The 27,062-nt window shown below is 41.5% G+C and overlaps 1 protein-coding gene across 1 annotated transcript in view; it reads right to left on the bottom strand.

Annotated features, from left to right (window-relative positions):
• The window catches only part of TTLL5 (tubulin tyrosine ligase like 5), a 128,378-nt gene that overhangs the window by 13,598 nt on the left and 87,718 nt on the right, over positions 1-27,062 (bottom strand). The window contains exons 30-31 of the mRNA XM_074149099.1: positions 11,747-11,924; positions 3,668-3,888 (exon numbers count right to left, since the gene is read on the bottom strand). Coding sequence (XP_074005200.1) covers positions 3,668-3,888; positions 11,747-11,924 — 399 coding nt within the window. The remainder of the gene's footprint in view (positions 1-3,667; positions 3,889-11,746; positions 11,925-27,062) is intronic.

Below are 27,062 nucleotides of genomic sequence, written 5' to 3'. Positions count from 1 at the left end.
ATATATTTTTCTACTTTGTATGCTGTCATCTGTAATGTGAAGATCCAATATACCAAATGCTGCTTCCATGGACATCTGCTTCATTCCACAGCTTATGAATACTGTATCTGTGATCGCTATCTTAAAATGTTGCTCTCCGCTATCACCGGGTCTCTCATGGTTCACAGACCTGCCAATAGTAGCGGCAGGACCCAGTCTGACTCTTGGAAAGAACGAAGAGCTTGCTGTGTTAGCTGTGCAAAAACTATCTTTCTACTTGCGATATGAGCACATTTAATCAAAACTATGGAGCCCCATGAGACCATTTTATGAGGCTACATTCAGCATAGAGCTACATATTAAACCATTTCTACCAGTTAGTCTTCTTCCATACCTTAATATGGGTCCTGATTTTCCACTCTGTTAGCTTAAGCAAGGAGTCTGCTTTGGACACAATTCATTATAAAGTCAACCTACCACCTTTTACAAGTTGAGACACTGAGAAAACAAGAGAGGCCAAGAACTGAAGAGACAAGACTGAGTTGTCTGGCTGTTGTATTACTTTTTTCCTTATATTTAAACCAGGGAAGCGTCCAAGTTACTAGATTGAATTGAATTAGTCAGTAACGTTCATCTTTAGCATCTCATTCTGTTTGTAGTTGAGTTTTCTACCACTTATTCTTTTCTTCCTCTTCTGGAAGCCACGTGTGCTGGCTGGGAGAGAACAGGTAACGCATGCAAGGAAGAGACAGGTCAAAGAGACAAAGTTGATTTTAGTTTGTCTTCACAGTGCAGTCTCTGGAGAAATTCTACAAACAACTTTAAAGAGATGATCTTTATTAAGATGTTAAACAAAAGCCAGGTGGTGCAAGAGCAGAGAGAGAAATACGGTCTGAGTTACTGAAATACATGAAAAAAAGGAGACACAAGAGCTTTAACAGCAGAATGGGATCAGTTTCAGTGAGTCTTGTGGAAATAATATATAGCACTGAGATCTTGAGGAAAGAGAACAGGAAAACAGCCAACAAGTATTAGGGTGTGAGAGTGGGGAGCAAATTCAAAATGACCCGACAGAGAAATGAAGCAGCCAAAAAGCCAAAATTAGATTAGATGCTATGGAGAGGGGTATTTGCGATATCATAACCTAAGGGCATAGTAGTCCCACACTGGAAAAGTATAGTTCTGGATGCCACAATGCAAGTACTGACAAACTGAAGAAAATACAGTAAATTCAAGACAATTAAGGACTTGGCAGGTGGAACTACTATCTTAAGTTAACAAAACCTCAACAAGTCTAAGCAACATTAGGAAACTCCAAGCATCAGAAGGATATTCAAAAGATGGAAAATATTTGCAAGGGAAAGTGTTTAGGGTAGTTCAGGAAAGAGGAACAAGGTACAACAGGATGAAACAAAGGAAAAAATCAGATTGCACACCAGCAGAAGCTTTTTGATCATAAGGTTGTTTAGATTCTTAAATAGTCTTATAGAAGACATGGTGGGGTTTCTGCCACTGGAGTTTTTGAAAGCAGACTACACACAGTGTCCAAGAATACTTCGTACAGAATAACCAAGGACTGTAAAGAACAGGCTGGAGCATGCAAGACATCTTTTTCTTTTCTAATCTATATTCCTTTGACACAGAGGCTTCTCTCCATTCACTTTCCTCAGTTGATGCATCTCTGCTCTTTTCCTGACAACTATGAATGGATTAAATTAGACAGATATAACAGTTTTTAAACGACCAGCTCTTAGTATGCTGGAAATATAGCTGGGCACTGCTGTTTTCCATGTAAGTGAAAAAATGTTACTGCAAGATCCCATGAATGGCAAGAATGGGTTTGGAGCCTCATGCTAGAGACTGAAAGGCAACTTGGAAAGTATTTCCGGAGTGGCTCCTTGCAACCTTCAATACTTGGATTAGTTTTCTAAAATTCTGAAGGAATCTTTTGCTTTTTTCCCCCCTTCTCTGCATTTTTGGTGCTGAACTTTTTCCGGTTTTCCCACACTCCTGCCTGTCACAGAGCTGAAACCACAAAAATGCAGCAAAGTAAAGTCTGTCCAAGGAGCTGCAATTCCATCTCACAAGGATAAACATTTCCTCTGCCAAGAAGTGAGCACAGCACACCGGCATCTTCAAATACACATCCCTACTGCCCAGCAGAGAAACCCACTGACATAGCCTGTCACCTGCACTAACATGAGCTACCCAACATAAAAGAAATCAGATAGTAAACCCACCACAATGTGTACCTGCCAGACCTGATGCTCACATCTGTATTTGCTGCGTTGACAAAGTCTACTAACATCTTGTTTTCTTTTTAAATAGTTTTGGGGGATTAATTCAGTGTGCTATCTCTTAAGATAGCAAGAGTACAGGCAGGAAATACACAAGCTTCCCCAAAGCAGTTCTGTCCAAGCTCCTTAAATATGCCTTGCAGTTCCAGATTTGATCCACACACACTGACAGTGTCCTACCATCTTCATAAGTTGTCTTTCATCAGTAATCTTTTACTAAAACTTCTCTCTTTGAATAGGAAGCAAACACAGAATCAGGAAACCTCACAGGAACCTGCTCTGAAAGCTTTACAACTCTTCTGGCTGTAAAGTATAAGGAAGGAATTTGTGAATGCAATTTTTGCCCTTCAGTATTCAGGGATGAAACAGTCTGAGGATATGAGGAAAAACACAATGAAGGATTTTAGTCTAAAGCAGTTTAGAAGATAAACAGAGAGTTGAGGAAGCTACCAACAAAGGTAAAGGATAGGAAGAAAACCCAGAAGTCTTGCTCACATTCGCTCATAATACGCAAAAGAGAAGACACACCAAGAAATGGAAAGGAAGGAAACTTGCAATCAGTAAGCAACATTTCTAATGATTTTTGTTTGTTGGTTTTTAAGATAACATCTGCCAAATCCATCTACCTTAGAACGGAAAGCATTATATAACTAAAAACTTAGTAAAAGTTAAAAGAAGGATTTCTACAAATAATGAGGAAAGCTATTGTTACACTAGGCACAATATAAACACCTTAAATGAAATAAGCACTCGTGCATGAAGGTATGAGTCAATTCTTGTGTGTTAAATCTATGGGGAAACTTGGCTCAAGGGCAGATTAGCTTGTTAAGGATATTGAGTGGTTTGGGGTTTTTTTGGCAGCCTTTTCTGACCCACCAGATTCTAGCCCCCATCAAAGACTAAGCCTGGAGGGAGTGACTCAAGTGCCTAAACAAAGTACCATACTTGGTACTCTCAAGTTACTTGAGACATCTGCATGGAACTGGCACATACAACATGAGATCTACAGAATACTTGTGCTCATCTGGAGCAGCAGCTGAAGGTCAGGTGGAATAGCCCTTGGGATCTAAAATGTCAATAGCAACCTGTATTTATGTAACTGAATCCCATCCTCGATCAAATACTTCTCTGATTCAGTCTGGCAGCTCCTACGTCCTTATGTTTGTATGATGTTACAGTCTTACCTACCTTACCATTGTGAAACATGAAACTGCAACATAGTGCACACCTATTTCAGTATGCACAGCTCAGGTTACTCTGAAGTTTATCTGGGACAGCATAGCCAAAAAGATCTATGTCAGAGTCACATGCAGACAGGTTCTTCTCTGATATTCCTTCTTGGGGCAACCAGTGCCAGCTCCCTGTTGTGGATGGGAAGAGATAAAACTTACTTGGGAATCCTCTGGGCTGCGGTCTTTCTGACCACTGCTTGCCTGTGGTTTGCTGGAGGCTTTGGAACCAGCTGAGAAGGCGTACTCTGGGATGGCATCACTTTCTGCAAACTGGCTGCCTTCTGGATACTAGAAGTGGCACTTGATGTCTTGCGGGCATCAGATCCAGCTGGCATAGATAAATGGCTGGTGGTGGATTGTGAGCAGTTGGCAAAGAGAGCCTGGTAAAAAAAAAAAAAAGCAACAAAACCATCACAGTAATTGGTGATTACCTTTCTGAATATTGCTGAGATGGAGGCGGGTGACGTTTTTGTAAGGGATAATACCTGCCTGGTGAAGGGAACCCCAGGGCTCCAGGGACAGTCCCACACATAAAAAGAAGAGTTAAGTGAGTGAAATAGTTTTTAGAGCTGAATTTTATACCCTTGGAAGCTGGGACTAGCTTCTAGGAAGGCAGACAAGCTCATTACTGCCACAGAATGATACTATTCTGGATTAAAAAACAAGAGGTCCTATCCTCAATCTAATCTTGCAGTGGGCTCCCATCCACAAAGGAGTAAAGCTTTTATTGCTTCGACTGACTTTCTGCATCTATCTTGCTAAATTATTCTTTGTGTGGGAGGTGGGATTGAGACACTAGTTCTTCAATCTAACCCTATGAGTGCTTGGAATAACAGAAAGGCTCTAGGGTACCTTCTCTGAAAAAGGGACTTTAGGTCAGCAGCTGACAAAAAGGAAATCCCCAGTAATACCAGGGAACAGAAAATATTTCTATTCCTATAGCAGGTGGGAGAGTAAATACATTGGAGATTTGTCAGAGGGAGCAAAAGCATCTGCATGTTATGAGACAGTGGAGAACTGAGCAGTGGACTGGCAAAGCAGGGAGTGGGGAATGGTTCCCTACGGGAGCTCTGCAGACTGCTCAGCCCTTCAGAAAGGAGCAACCTGCTGCGAGCTCTGCCTTGTCTTTCCTCGAAGTCAATCAGACTCCCAGGGCAAAGAGGAAATACCATAACCCTGTAGTTTGGCAGCTAGAGGTCAGCAACAGGAGCTGAGGGGAATAGCTAAGCACTCGCCAGTCACCTCAGCATGACCCTGGGAGCACTGACCTTCACTGCGTTTGTCCTCAGTTTCTTCTCTGGTGAAAAACACATAAAGCCACAGTGAGTGGGCTCCGGGCTCCAGAGAAAACCACAGTCTGAGGGCTGGCTGAGTCTCAGCACACAGACAGGAAAAGCCCCTCTCCCCCGCAATTCTCTGGCAAATGGCAGGGCAGTGGTGTGTGGGAAGGCGTTTCTGACAGGGAGAGCTCTAGGGAGAAAAGGAAGTGCAGGAGCCAAAACAGGCCTGTTTCCTAACTAGAGCTCACTGACAAGATGCCCTTGAGCTCCCAATCCTTCTTAACCTCTCCCTTCCCTGAAGTTCTACCTTGATTGCAGCTTTCACATTTTGAATAAGTAGCTGGTACAAGGGCAAAAGTCTGGAAAATAGCAGTCACACCCTACCTCCCCCCAGCAAAACAAACTAAAATGGAACTTGGTTTAGTCTCTTGCATCTGAGTCGGACACATCATGGGGTTGGGATGGAGACTGTCAAGTCACTGCAGCCCATTCTTATTCAGAGGTGACATTTCATTGTGTTCAGTTTGATATTATGCATATTTCCTGTGAGTTCTTTTTCTTCTTACTAAAATCACTAAGATCTTGGAGTCCACAAAGCATAGTCTTAACCCCTTCCCTGTGTTAATATGCATCCGCAAGGAGGTCCATGACTCTGAAGAAACAACAAGCATGGATGCTCTAACAAAGTCTGATCAGCAAAAGCTGGGCTGAGACCTGCCTAAAAAGGTCATGGATGTTTTTCTTGGGGTAACAGACTTCCAAAAAGGCCTTTGTCTCCATGCTGTGCTGAGACTCTGGCTGCCTTCCAGGCAAGGATGGGGAGACTGGAAGCTGACACGGACCATGGCTTCTGGATTCAGCTACAAAGCATACTGCCCTGCTGTGAACTCCATGGGGACAGGACAGGAAACCAGGAGAAGCTACTGTGCAAATAAAGAGGGCAGCTGGGAGAGCAGAGCCTGACCACACAAAGGAAGGGTCGGGAAGAGATTTCAGCACATCCAAAAACTAGGAGACAGACCTCAGCATTCAGGATTTGGAAGGCTCAGGGTCTAGGGAGAGCAGAAGCCTAGACAAACCCTGACAGAGGCAGTTCTGAAGCAGGTAGCACCCTACAACTATTGCTGCTGCAAGTAAAAGCTCTGAACCACACTACCAGGCTGGTAGATTTAATGAAGTTGAGGAGACAATTGCTTCCCTGACAAGTTCTTAGGGCTACAAACCTGAAAAATACTTAGAACACTATGAGACTTTTTAGCTAGAAATCATGTAAAGCATTAGTGAATTAATTCTCTTGCACAATTCTCTGGGGAGGTAGGACAGCATTAACCCTGTCTTGCACATGAAGAATGTTAGCACTGACAGAAAAAGTGATTTTCCCTAAGCCAAACTAAAGCAATATGAAAAGCCACGTTGAGAGATCAGAGAAGATCCTGACTCTCAATCCCATATTTGCCTTATTAGATCACACCTCTCCTTGCTTCCACATCTACACTTCAACACCATACACAAAGTGTTATCTGTCCAAAAAGAATACTTTTTAATTAGAAAATCTCAACATTCACAGCTTATCAGTAAGGACGATGCACATCTAAGAGTATTAGCCAGTAGCAGCTGAGCTCTGGCTGCTCATGATTAAAAGCAGGGAGGTACTGTAGTACTTTGAAGAAAAGCAGATATATTAATGATCTTCAAAAACAGAAAGAATGTTCCTGGCACTTACCATCCCTGTATCTAACACCCAACCCTAACACAGTAACGGAACAAATGTTGCAAGCAAAAACATGTTCATTCTGTGACCAGAGGAGGTAATGAAGCTCATTTCCTGTGAATCTGTCTTGGGGATGAATTTTACAGTATCTAATATAAAGCAAGCCCCAAATTATGCCTCCCTTCATGAGTTTGGGGCATTATTATGTTGATTTTTTGATGTCTAATTAGGAGTGGCTTCATGCTGCAGCCTTTGCCTCAGTGGGAACAGTAGTTGAATCCCCTTTCCAGATATATAGCTCTTTATTTTTATGAAATTTATATGAAACATAGCTTTGAAATTTCTGTCCCATAGTCATTCAGTTTAAATTGTATCAGCAAGTCTGAAAATGAGGAGAGACTCAGCAGTGTATGAAAACTGACAGACAGATGCACACACACGTGTATTGTGTAAGCATCTGTGCAGCTAGTTCCAAATCACCAGGTGCTGGAAACTGAGATGTTTATTGCTTATAAACAATGACAAGGATTTAAGTTAAGAAAGAAAAAAGCAAACCCAACAAAATAAAACCCACGACTTTTAGAAACACAACTGCATTTCAGATGACATTGCAAAAATGCAGATAATTAAAAGGCTTGGAAGACCTTTGGAGTCATATAAATTATTTAGGGGAGATTCTCTTGAACGCACATTAATGCAATCAGTTAAATCAGTTTGGATGCTACAATCAGCTGAGCTGAAAATTCACAAAGTGGTGATAAAGAACAGGCTCAAAATGTACTATTAACTGCCATAGTGTTAAAGTGCAGTAAAAGGAGCATCTTGGGGTCATCAAGAAATTTGAAGAAGAGGAGCAAATTCATGGTATGTGCAGATTGTCCTGAAGCATGTCTTCCTTGGTAAATTCTTCAGAATGAGACTAAAATATACTAAAATAAATTGACTTGGTGCCTTCTCCTTTGTTCCCCTTTTCTACCGGGAACTCTCTGGGGCAAGGATTGGGCCATATCATTGTATTGGAAAGACACTTAATACATCTGGGCGTTACCATAATTCTAATAATAGTGACAGGATCAGAAACATGGGGACAAAATTTCAGCTGGTATAAATCAGCACAGACTACTGCTTTCAGAACAGTTGTTCTGCTTTAGTTAGACTGAGACTTTGACTCATCAGTATCACAAGACTCAAATAGGAAAAATGGCAGTTAGCTAATTTAGTGGGAAAACAATCTGAGGAAGAAAACTGCAAAACAAGAATGAACAAGAGACTGAAGGGGAAGAGAGACTGCAAATCTGACAGCAGTCCAATATATAATAGTTTAGAAAACAGTTTAATGATGTTTAAGGCTGGATTCAAAGAGGCCCTGTGTCCTCAGGCAGGAATAGCATAGTTCTAGGAATACTATGAGTATTATTCTGAGTACTTCACATTCCCAGGCAGATCTAAATAAACTGTAAGGAATTCAGAAGAGAGTCACATACATTAAAAGAAAAAAAAAAATTGCTGAACTTCATAAAATCAGGAATATTTTGAGAATATACCATTTTTAAATGATTGAGAGAAGAATTATTTAAGATTAACTTAGCCCAATGTTTTATAGCATAAAATCTACTTAAACTTCTGATTGAAAGTGTGATCATAACTGACTACACAACTCATTAACATGATTTATGGCTTGCTTTACATGAGCTTTTTTGATATAAGCAGGACTGATGGGGATCATTCCACTATATGACTGTACTTTTCTTGTTTTAATTTAGTTTTTTTCCCCATGTGAAGTGTTTGGCATAAAACTCTAAACCTAGTAGATGCTCAGCTAAGCAGGGAGAACATAGCCACACAGAGAAGGAGGAACCTCCCTAACAGCTACTGGCATCCTTCCAGTACAGGAAACAATTAGTGAATAAACAATGATGGTATATTAACTGCCTTGCCAACTGCAGCAGTGATACTAACATCTAGGTCATAACGTGTCACATGAAGACTCCTTCACACAATAGAAATACTGCTATAAGCTTGTTTTTCTTGTGTTTTAGTTTGATTTTGTAATTCTTGTTCCTTGATTTTGTTGATATGGGATTTAAGCTTCTTGTCTCCACTTTCAAACTCTGACCCGTTTTATTTTTTCCTCTTTTCTCAGGCTCTGTATTGTCTCTGTTGCTGGGCCCTATCATTGCATCCATTTGTTCAATTCTCATCAGTTTGGTGTTTTTCTTTTTGTCCAGGAAGTACCTATTTTGGCATCAAAGATCTATTTCCACAATACTACACTGTGTGAACTAACTTCCACATACAATGAATGAAAATTGTTGGTTATTATTCCTTTTCCTGCACCTAGACAGCATTTGCTACTCTGCGAATTGTTAAATGCCTGGAGGAGAAATAATCATTATTAAGTGTCTGGAAAGTGCTCAACCAAGAGTGGGTGCTGCCACAAAGAAGTGTGCAATAAGCCTTTGTGTTAAGATACATCCACTGCATGGCAAATGGGGGTATTCTTACTACACAGATACTCAACTAGGAACTCCCATGCTTTCCAATGCATCCATCTCATCTCCAACATACTGGACTAGGTAGTGGACAGACAGAAGCATTTGCCTGAGTTATTAATCATGGTGCTTCTGTTACTTGTTCACATGCTACCCATATACATATGACTAGTCCATTTGTCACAGAGAGAAGGAAAGACTAGCATCTAGTCATGTTATACAGTCACACTATAGTCACAGTATATATTAATAAATGCACTTCAGCTACTGACAAATGGCTAGCCTGCCTTCCAACCGTAACAAGAACTCAAACAATCAGATAAAACAGGCCTGGAGATATCCTGCATACATTCCCCAAAGCAGAGCGATTCTTCCAAGTGACAGGCCTTCTGTTTTGGGGGATACATTTCTTCTGTTGAGAGGAGGCTGAGGAACTTGAATGTAGCAGGCAAGACAACAAAGGATGAAGTAGATCTCAATACATGAGAAGGAACAGAAGGGAAAGAACAGGCAATGGGAGATAGGTGGCTTTGGTGACACAGACTAGGAAATGTGGTAAAGCCACATAAGCTAGGATAAGCTGCATCAGCTGTGGCGAAAAAGAGAGAACAAATGATGGCCAGCAGGAAATGGTGGGATGGAAGTCAAAGCAGTGTGAGTGGGAAGGAGATGTCGGGCGGGGAGCTTGTAAGGAGCAGAAAAGAGAGGACAGTTCTTGGAAAGGCCAAGTCAAAGGACTGAAGCCTGAGAAGCTAACTGGCAGAAGGAAGAGGTCAGTAACAGGAAACTAGAGAGGGAGCAGGGGACAGACAGATGAAGATGAGGGTAGTGCTGTGACTGGGAGGGGCATCAGAGGATCTGTGCATCTGTGACTGGAAGGGGAGTTCTGTCTGGCTTTGTACAGTGTCTAGTGGGAGAGGAAGCGTCCAAGACACAATTGTTTTATTAAGATGCAGTTTTTACTACAGAAAGTCTGAAAGCCCCTATGTTCAGCAAATACCTTTCTTCATTAATGGCAACTTCAGTGCAGCCTGAGCCCTGCGGCATGGCAATGGCCTCAATACTGCAAGTCCAAACTACTTGGCTGAGAAGGAGAAGGGAGGGAGAGAAAGGAGGGGGACAATGTGGGGGTGAGAGGATGTTTAACAAAGAATCACTTTAACAGAAACTCCTGACTAATGGCTCTGCCCCAGGCCAAGAATAACATCAGCTCAATGTCAGCAATTAGAAGAGGGCTCAGCCAGGCCCCATGGCCAGCTCCAGCCTCCTCACAGGCACAAGCCAGCTTACAGCCCTTTCCTGAGCTCATGAGCAGCCACAGCTGACCACCCAGAGCCCCTTGGATGGAGATGAAAAGAAGACGACCTTCTGCTTAGACAGGGAGCAAGATGACTGTAGGTGAGGGAATTTGAGGATGGAAACTGCACGGCTAAGTGAGGGCCTTGAAAGGAGTGCAAGGAGCAAAGGCAGAAGGGCCTCTCCAAGATGCTCCCAGGAAAGGATGAGGGCAATTTGCCTATAATCTATTCTCAACGACCCTGACTAGTGACTCATCTGCTTCACAGGAGAGAGAGTGGGTGTTCAGACCTCCACGTTAGCTCTGTTCATGGTTTTATTGGAGTCCAGTCCTGCCAGTCTGCCCAGCAAATACTCCTTCCTAATGGAGACCAATCTCTTTGGAGTGAAGGTTTGTTCACCCAAAGACTTCCTTCCCTTTATCAGGGAAGCCTTTTGGACATCACTCAGAAGAACAAACATATCTCTCTCTCCATAATAACAAAGAAAGGTAACGAGTGCATCAATGAACTCTTTGTAACCTTGGAAGGTAACCCAGTCAGGACGGAAATGTTGTTCCGGACACAGTGGTCCACCCTTGGCATCTAGATGTCATTCAGAACACCAATAATACAAGCCCTTTTTCATATTTCCTCTAGCTCTTGGACACCTAGCCCATCTTTTCTCCTTGCAATTGTAACAAAGGAGTCACATATCCGTCAGACAGTTATTGTGCGAAACAGTAAAAGAAGATCTTAAATGTAGTAATAACAAAATGTGTAGGAGGCCTGGAGAAGATTTTCAAGGTTGCAGAGAAAACTTGTATCAGGGTCAGCGGCCACACCAAATGCCCTCTGAAGGCTCTTCAGAGAAATTAATACATTTCTTCAAAAGAATGAAGATTCTCCTAAATAGTTTTTGAGTCCCCTTAATGTACTGCTCTTTTGATAACTGCTTCATATGAGAAGACATCCAGGAGAAGGAGAATTTAGTCAAGATGAAGCCTTGATGGGGTCTGTTTGCCACAGAGGACACAGCTGCCAACACAATTTCAAGACCCTATATTTAGAAGCACTGAAATACAACAGTGACCTGGCCTGAAGCACTTCCCAAGAACTCAGGTCAAAGCAGGAGCATATAATCAGTGACGAGATTAAGTGACAAAGAACTGTGGAGACTGTAGACAGTCCTAAGGCTGTCTGACGCACAGTAAGGGGATGCCCTGAACTGGTGCAGAAAAGCAAGCAGCAGCATGCCAGTAGCCAAATGGAAGAGGATGCCAAGGCAGTGGAAGAAGCCATTGAGAACTACAGCATCAAAATGCTATCAGAATAACAGCAGGTAATATTAGTTTTGTTGCAACCCACTTGACAAGCTACTTCACAAAAGCTGTGCCGTATGTATTGACTCTGGGTTGGCTCTGCACATCTAAGACTCAGTCAGCACTGCTACATCCCAGGCAGGATTTTTAATTAGTTACCTGGCGCCGGGCTTGGCTTTGCTCCAACAGCTGTCGTGACTGAAGTTTCTGCTGCCGAAGTTGCTGCACAGCAAAATGGAGCTGACAGTTGGGATGTGCCAGCGGGTTCTGTGCCACCTTGCTGCAGACACTGTCCTCCATCTCTCCTTCCCAGGCAAAATGATGATTCTCTGGAGCCCTGAGAAAAGAAGAGCCATCACGCTTTCACCACTCTGCATATAAGGACTCCTGCTTACAAGGCACTGCTGCTTCCTAAAAATCCCTTAATACTTAGCCAGCTATGAATTTATATTAAGCAGCTCCAGCAAGCACAACACCTGCTAGAGGTGCCATGTGCCAACTGCCATCTTGCTAAGGAGTTCCTTAATTCCAGGGTGGGACTATATTACTAGCCGTAACACCATGTTTGAGGAGAACAAAGGAAAAGAGAAGAAAAACTCTGAACTGGAGCATGTCTGTTGCTGATTAGCACTGCAGGGAGGCAGCAGGAAAAGAGCTAAGGATTCCCATCACAAATGAGATAACTATTTATTTGGATTTGTAGAGATTTTGTTAATACACTAACTCAAGGCTTACACGAAGCACACACATACTACAGTGAGAGTGGAACGGAAGACAGACATGCAGTACAATATCCACAGAGAGGATAAAGGACTGGTGGGGTGAGGTAGCAACCAGGGCACACATTGACTCCACACAGTTACAATCCAAACGATCCAAGAGGACTGAAGATAGGCTCATTTCTTTCACCATCAGAGTAACACAAGCCTTTCCCAGAGAAGAAAAGGCCTCCTGCAAAGAGGCAAGAGCTCTTACAACCCCAGGCTTATACAGTGGGAGTTCAGCTGTGGCCTGCAACACGATAAGTACCAACAGGAGCTCACCGGCTTGCTTTGAAGTTTGTAAGCCTCAGCAAGAGACTTCTACACAAGGCTGAGGGGCTTTGCAGAGAGCAGGTGGCAGACTGACAGGACCACAAGGTGTCCTGAAGAGGCTACAATGGCCCAGCAACTCACACAGCCTGTGCTCACAATACAGGATGCCATATGACCCACTGAATCCGGACACTGGCTAATAAAACCTTCATGCCTCAATGCCTGAGCTTCCCAAGTTTCTGTTGATCTCGCTCATGTTTCTCTCAGCCACTCTTTCCAAATATTTCCTTTGATTCCCAGGGCAGAATTCCTTTATATTTCCTATGCATGTCATAAGTAACTGGGATGTAAAAGATAATTGGTGTTTTTTACATTTAATGCCACAATTCAGAGCATAGCTCATGGTTTTGGCAAGGGAGTTAACTGCAATCTCCTTGCTTCGGGATCCTATCAAAACTTACAACCTAGTTTCTTTGAACTTGTCACACCTTCCCTTGAACATGTTGCACCTTCCCCCACAAGCTTCATCATCACAGCAAACCCTTAAAATATTCAGAAGGATATTTCAACCAGAAGCAAGTGCCAGCCCTAAGTACTCTCCCTCAAAAATAACCTAATACAACCCTTTCAAAGCATATTGAGCTGTTCAAAACAATTACAAGTGATCTGGGAAAAAAAGACTGAAATTAAAAAAAACGTTTGCTGCTGAAAAATTGAAAGACACTGAGAAGTGTAAAAAAAAAATCCATCACTTTACTGAACGATCAGACATTAAATTGGTAAATTTGAAACCTGTGGCAAAGGATTAACTATTATAGAAATACAAATACTGAGGAGCGATGGTCCAATTTTTAAAACTGCACTGGGATTGCTGCCTTGCTCTAACCTTCGTCCACTTCAACTCTCAAATGCTTTCATTTGGTTTCTAACCTGTTTTAATTAACTTTTTCTGTTTTAACCAATATATGATCTACAGCTCAAAATAAAGTCTTTAGGATAACATTGCCCAGATAAGCTTGGTTTAAACTACCCAGGAAAACACTCTTGAAACTATGTTATTAAATCTTTAGGAAGAACTAAATTTAAAAAAAAAAAAAACACAAAACACAACACTAAAACCACAAAAACTTTGGCTAACATTTTCTTGCAGCACAGTCTCATACACAGCTCCCTGCAGTTCCAACACCTTATCTCCACACGATACAGCCCAACAGCACTTACTTTTTTTTTCTAGATACTATATTGAAAACACTGCTGATTTTACTCTCATGGCCTGCAGAATCCTTCTGCAGGCCATGATTGAATATGCTCTGTTAGCTTCTATGGGTTTTGCTCCTTTATAGATGGAAATAAATATAAATTCATTATAGATAACTTCAACCTTTTACAGTATTAGCATTAAATATTTGACAACAGCAAGCCTGCAGATTTGCAAGTCTTAGGATCGCTTTTGTAGAAAGAGGTTTAAACTGCAGTTTTGGAAAGTCCCCACAGAACACGTTACCAAGTCGCTGATATTACATCTAAGGCAAAGCTTGCCATGGTATGGGAGAACAGGGCTTAGGATCTGAGACTCAATATGCTGCTGCCAGAGACATGCTCCAGCTCTCAGTGTATCTGCCATGCTCACAGGAATGCATGACAGTGCAGGTCCTGTTCTCAGTCTCTGCCTATCAGATGATTTATTGAAGCATAAGAGCACCCTTGCACCCTTCCAGAAGTTAGCTCTTCTGCTTAAGGAATTCTACAACAAGCTCAGAGCAGTAATGAAAGCTGGAAGAAAGCTGTAGAGAACCTCACACCTTAATAGATACTATAGAGTTCACGTGGTAGATAGACTATATAAATACTCAAAACTGAAAGAACAGCTTTTTCATAACTCACACTGTTTTAGGCAAAGCCAAAAACAACCAGAAAAAAACCCTGCGCCCCCAATGGAAATGAGGATCGTAGAGTCAGTACTCACAGACCCGCTTGTTTTCCAATTCAGGATTATTGCTTGAACGCTAACAATTGACTGAATATTCATTTGTTCACATGTAGGGACATCAGCTACAGGCACACATGCACACACACGCAAACGGGAAACAGAAATTCCTGCCTGTGCCACCAGAAGAGATTGGGTTTTGTTCTGTCAACCAGGCTGGTTGTGAGCAATCTTCTCACAGCTTGCTCAGGATTATTTATGAGTTGCTTAGTTTAGAGACCTGGCCAGGATTCAGGCTTTCACTATGTACAGGAAATCTCAGCCTTGGCATTATGGCCCATCCTTTGTAAGCAAGATTCTGTCCTTCCAGCAGCTCTTAGGGCTTCTCAGTATTTTTGGCAAGAAATACACTTTGTTCCTTTCTTTCAACTGTAGTTTTCATAAAGCCTGGGACAGAATTCCCTCTTTCTCTTCACTGACAGCATAAGACCTCTCTGCTGCAGCTTTTTTGCATCACAAAAGAAAAAAGTTTCCTTCAGAGACCAGTTTCAACAGATCTCCATGCTATTATGAGCACAACCCAGCCTAAAAGTACAAGAAGACCAAGCATTCACCTCCAGGTTTTCTGGTTCCAAATCCCCTTTCTGCTCCAGTTCTCTAACATAAGCACCTCTTATGCAATCAACTACGTACACCTGTACTAGGAACTAATGCTAGTGTTCTAAAATACTAAATACTAATAAACCACTAGTACATTTGCTCATTGACTATGGAAAAAAAAAGGTCTCCATGAAATCCAGCCTCCATACAGAAGGGATGTGGTTACCAGCTCTTACAAGAAAGGAGAGAGCTAGCTTCTGTTCTGACTTCAAACAGATTTGAAGGGAATACCAAGGACTGAAGCTGTAGACAAGACCAGACCACAGAACACCACTCACTGGGAATCTTATACCCATGAAGAGCTACCTGACATAGAGCAAGTCCGTACTAAAAGGATGGTACTGGTAACTACTACTGATAGACCACACTTCTACCATCTACCATCCCTAAGTACCTCATTCAAACATCTGACAAAGCAGGGTCTACTACAATACAACCACTGCTGGGATGAGTAATGCTGGACAATAAAAGAAAACAGCAGAAGACAGGGCAAAGAAAAGTCTTTAGTAAAGTGAAACTACACAGAAACAATCAGGGGAGAGGAAGGCAATGTAGGAGTAGAAGGGATTCAGAATATCATTTCTTAATACATAATTTGGATATAAATTGGGCTTAAAGCTTCCAATATTCCCAAAAAACATTTAAAGATTTTTAAGTATCATAAATATTACACACAGGGCTTTCATTTATATTTCAACTGAAGCCTTCTTCCCATGGCACAGATGGACACTTGTTTGATACCAACTCCTGGCAGGCAACAATACCAATTCATGAAGTATACTGGTGCTCCCTATATATCAGTGACTAAGTAGGCACTTTTGAAACATTTGAAAAGTGCCAACATCCCATTGAAAGGCAATGCAAACTAGGCTCAAATTACTTGTGAAAATGAAGCTTCAGCATTCTTGACGAATATTCCTCTATGTTTAACCCCACTTAGTTTGTGAGAACTGATAGGATCACAGCAGGAGTCAGTATAGCTGGAGGTCTAGCAAAATGAGAAAAGAATTATTCTCCTTTTAAATGAGGAAACAAGCTGACAATGAAAGCATTTTGCATCCTTTCCTGTAAAGGCTGGAGTTAAGGATGAACAAGGACCATTGCTGACAATAAGGGAACCCAGTGCATTTATAAATCTATGCTCCCACCTTGCCATGGAATGCAAGACAATCTTGCGCAGCAGTTTCTCTCCCACAGGGCATTCAGGTGGTATGACATGTCCAGGAAGCTTTCAGTACAAAGCCTTGGTGGGCACCAGCTGCTAGAAAGTAGTTGGCATAGTAACTAATGATTCTGTCTAGTGTGGCAGCTCCCAGCATCCTGCTGACTTATGTTCAGGCACTCAGAAAAACACAGAACATTTTCTTTGGCACACTACACGCGTCTTCCATCCCTAACAATAGGCCCTAGATTGGGCTGGCTATGGAGCAATGATAAACATAGTGGGACAAAGCCCAGGACGCTGGGGGTCTGGCTGGGATGCAGGACTGTCGGGCCTCTCACAGCGCTGCTTGCCTCAAGGCCTTTCTTTGTCTTTCTCCCTCTTTTTCTACCCTCAGCTTCAAAAGCAATAAATTAAAAATTGAAAACCAGAACAAGTCTTTGAGAATGGTTTGGTCCTGGCCTCTGCCGTTATCAGGAGTGCCTACCAAAGAATGACTTTGGTCCAGTTTAGTCAGCAAGAGTCTGCATTTTAGCATGGTCTGTAGCTCTGATTGCTGGAATATGCAAGCCCCTAAAACATGCAGCAGCAGCGATGTTACAAAGGTAAAGAAAGGTAGCTTTCCAAAAAAACAGGGGCGAACAAAGCAATGTTTCATATTCCTAAAAGAGCTCTGCCCAGGACTTTGGAGATCTCCTGGGGAACAGGGAGCTGTCCAGAACCGGCCATGGTGCAGGTACTTGGAGACAGGGCAGGGGCAGGAAGCAGCTGGCCTGTATAAAATGAGGATGCCATCACCTGGCCTACAACCTGCTTTTGAGCTCTGCAAGAGAAGCCAAGGAAAAGCTTTTAAAGTTAATGAGCAGCCTGTCAAAGCTGCATTAGCACAATAAACATATGGAAATGCATTTTGACTTCAAATCCAGTTCAAAGCGACAAACACAATCTCCCATGGTGAAGGTGTTGCAGAGATGTAGGAGAGCTTCTGTCCCAGACCATTAATCGAACTTTTCCTTCTTAGTGATGAGGCACAGATGCAGGCATCTTGTAATAGTTTCAGTCTTAGTTCTCCAGCTCCTCACTTCCCCAGCAGCTCAAGCTACTTTTACCTACACAAGAGGCTCTTACTATCAGTATCTTTGTGCCATGAGACAATAAAAAATGTACAATGTGCATGTGAAAAGCCTTGGGACTGAGTTGGTTTAGGCAAAGAACATGAAAAGTTCTGTGGATTTAACTACAATTTCCAGATCCATTCACAGGTTAACTGTAATAGCTACCAAAGGCACAATTCAAGCAACCCAGGACATTTTAATCTGCATAATTACTAGCAAATGTCAGGAGTCCCCCTCTGCTATTCTTACAATTCCCCCTTTCAATTGAGAGAGTTGATGTTGTTACAAGAATTTTATTCAAAAATAAAGACATACACAAAAACATCCAACTCATGTCCTTGTGGTGCAGGATTAGCGCAGGTTTCAGTGGCTGGATGAGTCCGTGTGTTGCACTCTCAGCTGCGCAACTCCACAGGCAGGTACACATTCACTGTCAAGAATTTTCTCTGATATTTCCAAGTAAACTTATATTTTCTCTTTTTTTATTGCATGACCTTCCTCTTATTTCAGGTCTAAACCTTCACTACTAGAGCTCTGCCTCCTTCGAGCTTAGCCAGCTTTGGCACACTTAACTCCCTTCATCTTTTTCCTCATCTCAGTCCCTTCTGGCCTTTGATTGTATATTGCTTTTTTCTGAACTTTCTCCACTTTATCAGTATTTGGGGCTAGGCAAGTGGTCAAAACTGAGCACATTACTCAAGCTGTACATGCACAATAGCTATACAGGGAAAGCCCACTGCCTTCTTGCTCCTGCTCTTCATTCTACAAGTCCTATCAAAGTTCACGGACTTCCTTCTTTTCTGGTATATGCTGTTGTATAATTTATATCCTGCTCCCTGGCTTCTGAAAATTATTCCTGTTATTTCCTTGCCATTGAGAAACCTGGGTTTTGGAGCAAAAATATTTTCTTATAACAAATGCAGTGTAGTGCCTGCTCAGTTCTGCTGCAGATCAGGAATTCAGTGCATTTTAGGTCCTGGGTCTCCACATACAGGCAAGGTCATGAAAGCAGGTTAGAAATGAGGTGCACCAAAACCTTGTGACAGTCCAGCAGGGGTAGAGCAGAGTGAGATTATGGAGCACTGGAAAACCTCTGCAGGCAAGGCCTAATCTACCTCAACTATTCCTGGATTTAGCTGGTATTATCAACCTCTCACTTTCAGGAGCACTAAACTTGCCACTCTTAGCAAATGAAATGAAATATTTACCCTTTAGTGCAGCCAATTTTTGTTGGGTCCCTAGTAGCATCCTTGGCTCCATGCCAGTTACAAAAATACTGTCAGCCTCTCTGATCTGGGGAATACTTGGCAGGTAAACGACACTGTATTTTTTTCTTCTCTTTACACATAGCAGCTTTGAAATCCACTAGTAGAAAGGCTAAATCAAGAAAAAAAAAAAAACTAGCAGCCAGTTGGCTGCAAAGTTCAATGCCTTCATCCTATTGTGGCTCATCAGGTCACTGGAGAAGCAATGAAGGCAACTGAGCGTATCTCCTCCATGTGATCTAGATTAACAAAATCACACAGCCTTTCTACCCTCAATTAGTGCAAGCATGGGGGTGAGCTTTACTGAGTGGAAGATGGTTCTGCCTTCATGTTTCCTGCACATAATTCCACACCTGCAAACACAGCCCGAGCCTGCAAAAATATTTTATCAGCAAGACATACATACAATAAGACTAACACAGAAACCCGGTATCATTTTGCTCTCATGAGGAAGTCTTGGGGAAGATTATCTGCTTAAATCTGACATGCAATTGCCAGAACTGTGCTGTGTCGTTCCCCCCTGCCTTTCCCCTAGTTTTAAAGTATCAATTAATGAAATTCAGACAGAGCTGGTGGACTCTGAAGTTAGCTCACTGTACTGTCTAGCTCCACTTTGATTAAAGATAAGTCATTCAGACTTAGACAAAGTTTAAAAGTGCTACCTTAAATTTAATCACTTGTCCCAGTCCAGGCAGAGTTTCTGGGGTGAATATATATATATATCCAGAAAATTCAAAGTACCAGAAACTTAGATGCAATACTGCACGACTTACAGAAATGGGAAAGGTATTCCTCACTGCAGAGGTTCCACTGTAAGATCCTAGCATGGATCAAGCAGATCAACACAAAACATGACTTGTACTGACAATCTTCTACTTTTCCTCTATCAATGTAGGCAAGTTTATTGAAAACCAAACTGGAAAAGACTGATGGGTTCTATTTATTCTTAGCCACATTTTTTTTAGTGCTTTACCCAAGCAGATTTTGCATTTTATGGGTGGATAGCAGCAGTAGCACACGAGGATGAAAACAGTAAAAGGGCAGCGCTATCAGTCTAGAATGTTTATGACTGGGTCTGTAATTAAAGACACTAGCCTTTCCTGGAAACCCATATTCCCTACCTCTCTCCAGAGAGGCAAGGGTTAAGTCAGGACCAGTAAAGTTAGCCCTGCACCCTGTAATGCCTCCTTTGAAAAGCCGATCACACAGTTTACAGGGAAAGAGTGAGAGTGCAGCTGCTATCCCAGCCAACATTTGGTTCCTATTACAGTGAATAAATCTCCCCCCTCCCCCTTTTCTTTTCTTTTTTTTTTCCCTCCCCTTTTTATATTAAAAGTCCATCAAACACATTTTTTTCTCCTTAATATTTTCCATGAAGTTTCCTCCTGCGTAGGCTTTCCCAGAGTGTGGTGCTCTTTGCTATATGTGCTCAAGCAGCAGCTGCAAGATCCCACTGAATAAGAGAACAGGGAATGAAGAAAGCAGCTCAGGCCCCTTGTTAAGTTTCAAGAGCCAAGTGAAAAGTTACGGTTGGGCTAAACTGGTGAAATCTAGAGCACTTGAGAAGAATAAACAAACAAACAAAACTCAGGCTGTTGAGTTTTGCAGGGTTAGGATTCATGAGATGAGGGAAGAGTACGTAAAGCACTCTGCCCCTGCCCAGAGCTAAATGCCCCTGACACCATCAGCTTCTCAAAAGACATAGCACAGGATGGCACTACACTACAGGGCCTTAAAGGTTCCTCCAGGGTTGTGCTGTCCAGGTCTCATACCGCTTGAGGCCCAAATGACTTTTTTAGTTGTGCCACATGACCACGGAGTAGAGATGTCATATGCTCTAAACTTTGGGTGTTTTGTTGTTTAAATATTAAATATCGAGTACACAAACCTCTAAAGAACACAAGAAGACTCTAGATTGCACAAAATTTGCACTGAAGTGTGTGAAAGCAATCAACTTTGCCTGACATCCAGTACACCTCATCTTGTTACGTGGTAGATGAAGGCATCTCTTAGAGAAGACTTGATAAATCTGACAGCTTGGGTGGTCTGTCTATGGGGACAAAGCACGCTGAAGTATACAGTTCCCTGACATACCTATAAATTTCAAGGCCAAGAATTATAGCCAGAAAACAGAACTTCACAAAAGAAGCAACACTTCTACATTTATAATCTACATATCTAACAAGGAAGGCCAGAACCTGTTCTGCACTTCCAGAGCAAAGATGTACAAATTCACCTAATCAGGGGTTGTGGAAAGTGTCACCTGAAAGCTATGACTGGGTCACAGTTGTATTAGGAGAAATGCTCCAGGTAAAAGAGGTAGGTTAGGAGCATGGTGCCAGCAAGATGCATCTGCTGCTACCATCCAGTAATGAAACTAAAGCCATATAACATTTAGCTGCTGAATACAGTAAAACAAGAAGAAATACAAACCAAGAACTAAAGGTCACTTCTCTGAGTCCTTGCTGTGAGGCTGTGTGCTTGTGGTTAAAAGCCTCTTGTTTTTGAATAATTCCCCAAGCATTGATATAAGGACAGAGTAAAGGTCCTCAAGAGACCTTTTCCCTTAAACAACTGAAATGTATCAACCTAGCTCCAATGTAATGAAGCTAAAGGAGTTTCCCAATAAAAAGATGACTTACACAGTCCCCTAACCCGAATGGTATTTACATGCTAGCCACAGAGGTGTCTCTAACATTCATATTTTCCCCATGTTATAAACTTGATTTTGCATATAGTTTCTGTTCCCCTTGTCCCTCAAGTGGACTTAAGGTAACAACGTATGACAAGAAATCTGAGTGATCTCCCCACCTGTTAACAGAACATTTTTCCTCCTCAGGTTCCTTTTGTAGTTCAGTTATGTTGAAGCTAAGGGAGAAAATTTTTTACCTCCACTTCCTGTACAAAGATAACTCACCTGCTGTGGCTCCCTGAACATTTAACAATGGCTTAGAGAAAGAACAGGAAGAGGCAACTCTGTCAGCACACGCTTTCTAAAGTCTAAAACAAAATGATTACATAAAATATAATGAGGGGGTGGTGGTGAAATACACTCAGATCCACAAAGAGAGAACACTAGCATGGGTTATTACCTATTGCAGAAGTTGACCCAGTAAGTGTATAGCTGCATAGCCAAGACCATCCTACCATACATATTGCAGAAAAGAGAAAAAAAAAAAAAAAGAGGAAAAGGGCTACTGATACAGAGATAGAGATCACAGGTAGATACCACACACAAACCATGACATACAGACTTCCAGCCATCTGAAAGAGCAGCTTGGCACATTGGCACCAAAGTGATCCCAGGGGTGTGGTGCTATCTGTTTTACAGCTGGCTTTTCTGGAAATCTGTTCTGGAATCCCTGTAAGCCTCATGACAGCCACACAAGGCTGTATTTGTACTGTAAAAGGTAAGTGCTATTTTTCCCTCACTCCACTGGTCACTCAACTTCCTGACAGGTAATGGAAGATACTTTCTGGAAGTGCTTGTTTCAACCAAAGCAGCACAAGTTCCTATCAAAGCTCTTAATCTAAAACTATCAGAAGTTTTTCAGGTCTGTAATGTTTCTTCTAAGAATCCTCCAGAGATACCCTACTTGCAGAAAACTACTTTTCAGAAAATAATTTTGCCCTAAAAATCCACAGGGTATTTTTCAAACAGATTTGCTGTATTTTGTTGATAGCTAAAAATGCAGCCTAAAAAATAACTTCAGGCCAGAATGGCAGGTTCAGTTTTGAATTACATGTTATCAATTTTTAACACAGAAAGAGAAAATCTTTCAGAAAAATATACAGCCAGCACTGGAACAAACACACCAGTGCAGCCCCTTCCCAAAATTTCCTAAGCATCTGCCCCCCTCTACTGCCTCCAGAAACTGGTGATGACATACCAGGACTGAATTATAAAGAACTGCAAGAAAAGAGTGGAAAGACTTTTATTTTTATAAAGCCTCACCTGGAAAAGCAAGCTCTTCAAGTACTGCAGAGCAAGAATCTCCGCAATTTTTGGCACTTTGTCCTCCAAGGATTAATACCACAGAAGCGTGTTGCCTTGCCAGGAGAGACTATTCCAGTTTATGACAATTTTGGCCTCCTTGCTGGTCTTTTGTTTTAAGCTATACAGAATACAGTCCCCATTCCACTCCTAATTTTGTTCCATAAATTCAAACCTCCTATTGGGATCGATCTACCTCTTCGCCTGAAAACAGAGATCAGCTTGCAGCATTTCCCCCAATATTTCAACAAGAAAAATCATGGAGGAGTTAACATTATAATAAAGATTCAATATTTAGTGGAATAAACTGAGTTACAGCATCTTGTTTCTGGCAGAGAAGAGTTAAGTGAGTAAAAGGGAAGGCCCCAGCTAACTGCCTCCAGCAGATACAGCAGCGAGCGCTCTCTGTTCCTGCTTTAAAAGAAGCTTTATATGAAGCCTTGGTTTAGCTATATTTCTCTGTCTCTCTTTCATTATAGGAAAGATGATCTGGTCCCTCTAGTTTCAGCAAGGAATTCTGGGGCATCATGAATGTAAATCTCTGCCTATTTTATGTGGCCATTAGAGAACAAAAGATTGAAATTACTATGATTATTTTGGGAAGGGACATAAAGCAGAAGAGAGGTGAGGAAGCAGTAATTAGAAAGGCAAAGAAAACCAAAGTGAAATAAATTTATTACTCTAATAGACTCAAGCAAGTGCAAGGTGCTTCACTGACGTGGCACAAGGCACTATAACTCAAAGGGTAAAATATAATAAAGCAACACTATTGCTAATGCCCACAGCCTTGCTTTAATTAATTTTCTTTTATTTCCCTCTCTCCATCCTGGCACTGTAAAGAAGAATGCAACGCATGAAGGCTGGGGGCAGAAGTGCTGCACAGGGCTGAGGCAGCATACCTGGCAGCTGCTAAAACAGAACTTCAAAGTCTCAGCTCCCTTTGAAAACCCATCAGGCAAGAACCACTCCTCCCCTTCAGCTTCTTTAGGAGCTGGTACACTTAACCACTTCAGCATGTTTGGCAGTTCTACAGCAACTTCCAAAGCAGGTGGTGAAGTGGAAAATTGTGGGAGAGCCCCAAATCATTCAGTTGTCTCCCTCTTTCCCCAGCAGGCAGCGACGCACTGCTGACCAAGCAGACCACAATTAAGCACAGAGAACAGCGAATTTGTGAAACTTCTGAAGCTACAGAAAAGGCACAGGCTTACCTCAGTAAACTGGGTCGATGCTATCTTTCTCCAGGAAACTGCTAAGTCTGATGATAGACAAAGTCTGTCATTAGAGGAAGATGAGTAAAAGGATGTTCAGATAATTATGTTGTATATTACAAAGAGCTGGCACACTCTAAAAGGCAGTTCCCAGACTTGCCTAGGATTTGTTGAAAGATCCCTCTCTGTCAGACCCTGTCTGCAAAAGATGTCAAGCTCTAGGTGATCCAAGTAAGTTTCGTGCAACTTGGACGTCTTTTACGTGAGATCACTGCCTCTGCCTACGACTGCAGGCTAGGAGGTAGGGACTATAAGCACTGGTTTTATTTGAAGCACCTAGAAAAAAAGCTTTTAGATTCTGTCATTTGAACAGGCACTCACATTTGTGATGTTTCGCCCTCCAGTGTGTGCAGAAGAGTCTATGATGCTGTTGTGCCAGCTCTAGTGGCCCATCCATCTTTTTGCCTCAGGGTTTGAGAAGAATAGGAATCTAGGGATGGTGCTGCTTCCTTAGGGATGCAACATTGCTCAATTCCTTAATGACTGATTTTTGGGTAGGCCTTTCAATTGCTAAGTCTTCTGGACCGTATATGGGCGTTGAATATTTCTAATGACTCTAGAAACCAAAAGCCAAGAGCAGGTATCTTCAGAGGAAGTGCAATAGCTTTCAGAGGAATTTGTGGTTAAAGATGAAAAAAAGTTATGCAGTGCTATATTCCAGTCCAACCCAATCCCTTTTTCTAGAGCCAAAATGGAATAGTTTCCTACAGCGTACAGAAAAAATTGTATAATTAGTCAGAAGCTCCCAGACTCAGGAACACAGATGGGAACCATGGAATCACTACCTCAGGAATTTCACCAAGTGATTGCATGTAATGCTAAGCATGAGCACATCAAAGATGCAGCTGCAGATGCTAAACCCTTATAAGGACAGACTAAAATATCCTAGCCACTTAGTGGAATAATGTCCTTTCAAGAGTCCCCTTCTAGCATAGATAAGGCACATCAAGAGAGGACAATAACAATAGTGTCCAGAGTCCAATTAAGAAATCTCCATTATATGCCACTTCTTTATATTTGATGGCTTTTGTCATGTTTCAGCAAATGTACTAAATAGACTTTTCTCACAAAGGCCACAACTGGTACATTTCACAGAAAATGAGTCTGTAGTAAAGACAAATAGGAGTCCAAACATGGCCTCCAGATGGCTTGAGCTGAACACAGCAACATTTGCGAAGAGGTTAACCTTCCACGTTGTATACTGTGTCTATGGCTCTCTAGAGACTACCTGGAGTATAAGACAGTAAGCAAGCTCTCGCATAAAGGCGAATAACAGACATTAGAAAAAAACCTGAAAGTAAGTGATATAAGTAGTTGCTACCGAGTTTTGCTACCTAATAATATACACCATAAACATCAGACTGAGATTTCGATAAACAGGATGCAAAGCACCATGCATTCTGTAGCAACAATCAGAACAAGTCACAATCTATGAAGTTACATGGCATTAAGAATTTCAGTAATTTCAGAGTGAGGTGTGCAAACAACAAATTATCCAGCACCACAGTTCTCTTCCCTTTCACAGAAATGCTCCTCAGTAACAGGCCTAACGTCTACGTTCAGGTTCTGCAATGTTTTAGAGGTCATAATAGGTTCACAAAGAATTTATTCTGTTCAGAAAATACCAATAAAGAAAACCACTGCACTGCATGAATCATACTCTCTCCCCTATGCCTCAAAACCCCCTAGAAATACGTGCTTAACTTTCATTCTCATTACACAGATAGTAGACTTTCATCTTTAAATCATTTGGGTTAGCATCAGCAACAAGAAAGTGGAATTTCAGAAAAAAAAAATGGAAACATGACTCTGAGCTTAGAAAAAACCCAAAATCAGTAACACAAACAACATCCTGAAAAGAAGGACAAAATATTTAAATGACTAAAAAAGGACCGGATCCAAGTTTCTTGAAATATACCTGAATAATCCAATTATTGAAACTGGGCTTTCAAAATTATTTTACCAGTACCTACTAAGTTATTTTATTTAATATATATTTTTAAATGTATTATGTGCATTTCTTTATAAAAATTAAAATATTTGTGAACTTTAATAGGTAACAGAGACAGTTAATGTTCCTGTGGTTTTTTTAATGAACTTAATTCCACATTAAAACAAGCTCCTTCTTGAGGGTTTTCAAATTTGAAGAAAGATTAGCAAGTTCTCAATATTCAAAACCAAACTCTATGAAAGGCAGCTGTTCCAAAAAAATCTTAATAGGCAGCCTTTGTTGGAACTGTTCATAATGGATAAGCCCTAAACTTTCTTGATTTTTTTAAGGAATTTTGAAAATAGAAGACTAGGGGGATTGCTGTCAGTAGGAACCAAAATCTCACCCTCTTGTGAGGAGATATCTTGGAGATATTATATGCAGTTCTTCATTAGAAAGAGATGTGTTTATCAATACACTTAAGAGCAGCAAAGTCTCTGAAGAATTACTGTTGGGGGTTCTCAAGAGTTTCACGAGCCTGCCCTTAAATCTTCCACATACACTGTTTTCCTTGCTGATTTCTTCACAGCAGATAAGATTGTGTTCTCTTTGCCACGTTGACTGCCTGAGATGGAAAGCCTTTAACGGCTGTTCAAATTATCATCCACCGGAAGATATTTACAGAGAAGCCAAAATCTTTAGCATCATGAAACTGTCAAAGAATCTTACACCCAAGTGTCTTCTAGTGGAGCTGGATCAGAAATATATTAAACAGAACACTCTTTCTAACAAGTTATTTCAAGTTTTTTTTCTAAGACCACAGTTGACGGAAACAGCCATGGGAAATAGAAGTCGCTACACTGTAAGCAGTATGTTGTCTTTAATGGCTACTCAAAAGTTCTCATTTGAAATTCAGAATTATTGTTTATAAGTGATAGAAGCCATTAATCCTAGATACTTATTCATCAGTAGCATAAAAGACCAACATCGGTGTCAAAACTGAGCTTCTGACTTATGAAGAATATTATTCCAGTTGTGCCGCTCTGTGGCTAAAATCTCTGAAAAGAAAAATCCCTGAAAGTGCTAAAACAGTTGTAAAAAGAGATGTGGATCTGAAAGT

The sequence above is a fragment of the Numenius arquata genome, chromosome 6 (genome assembly GCF_964106895.1).
Source record: "Numenius arquata chromosome 6, bNumArq3.hap1.1, whole genome shotgun sequence".
NCBI classification, from domain to species: Eukaryota; Metazoa; Chordata; class Aves; order Charadriiformes; family Scolopacidae; genus Numenius; species Numenius arquata.
The sequence above is the reverse complement of the archived record's forward strand: the minus strand, read 5'-3'. Positions and strand labels throughout refer to the sequence as shown.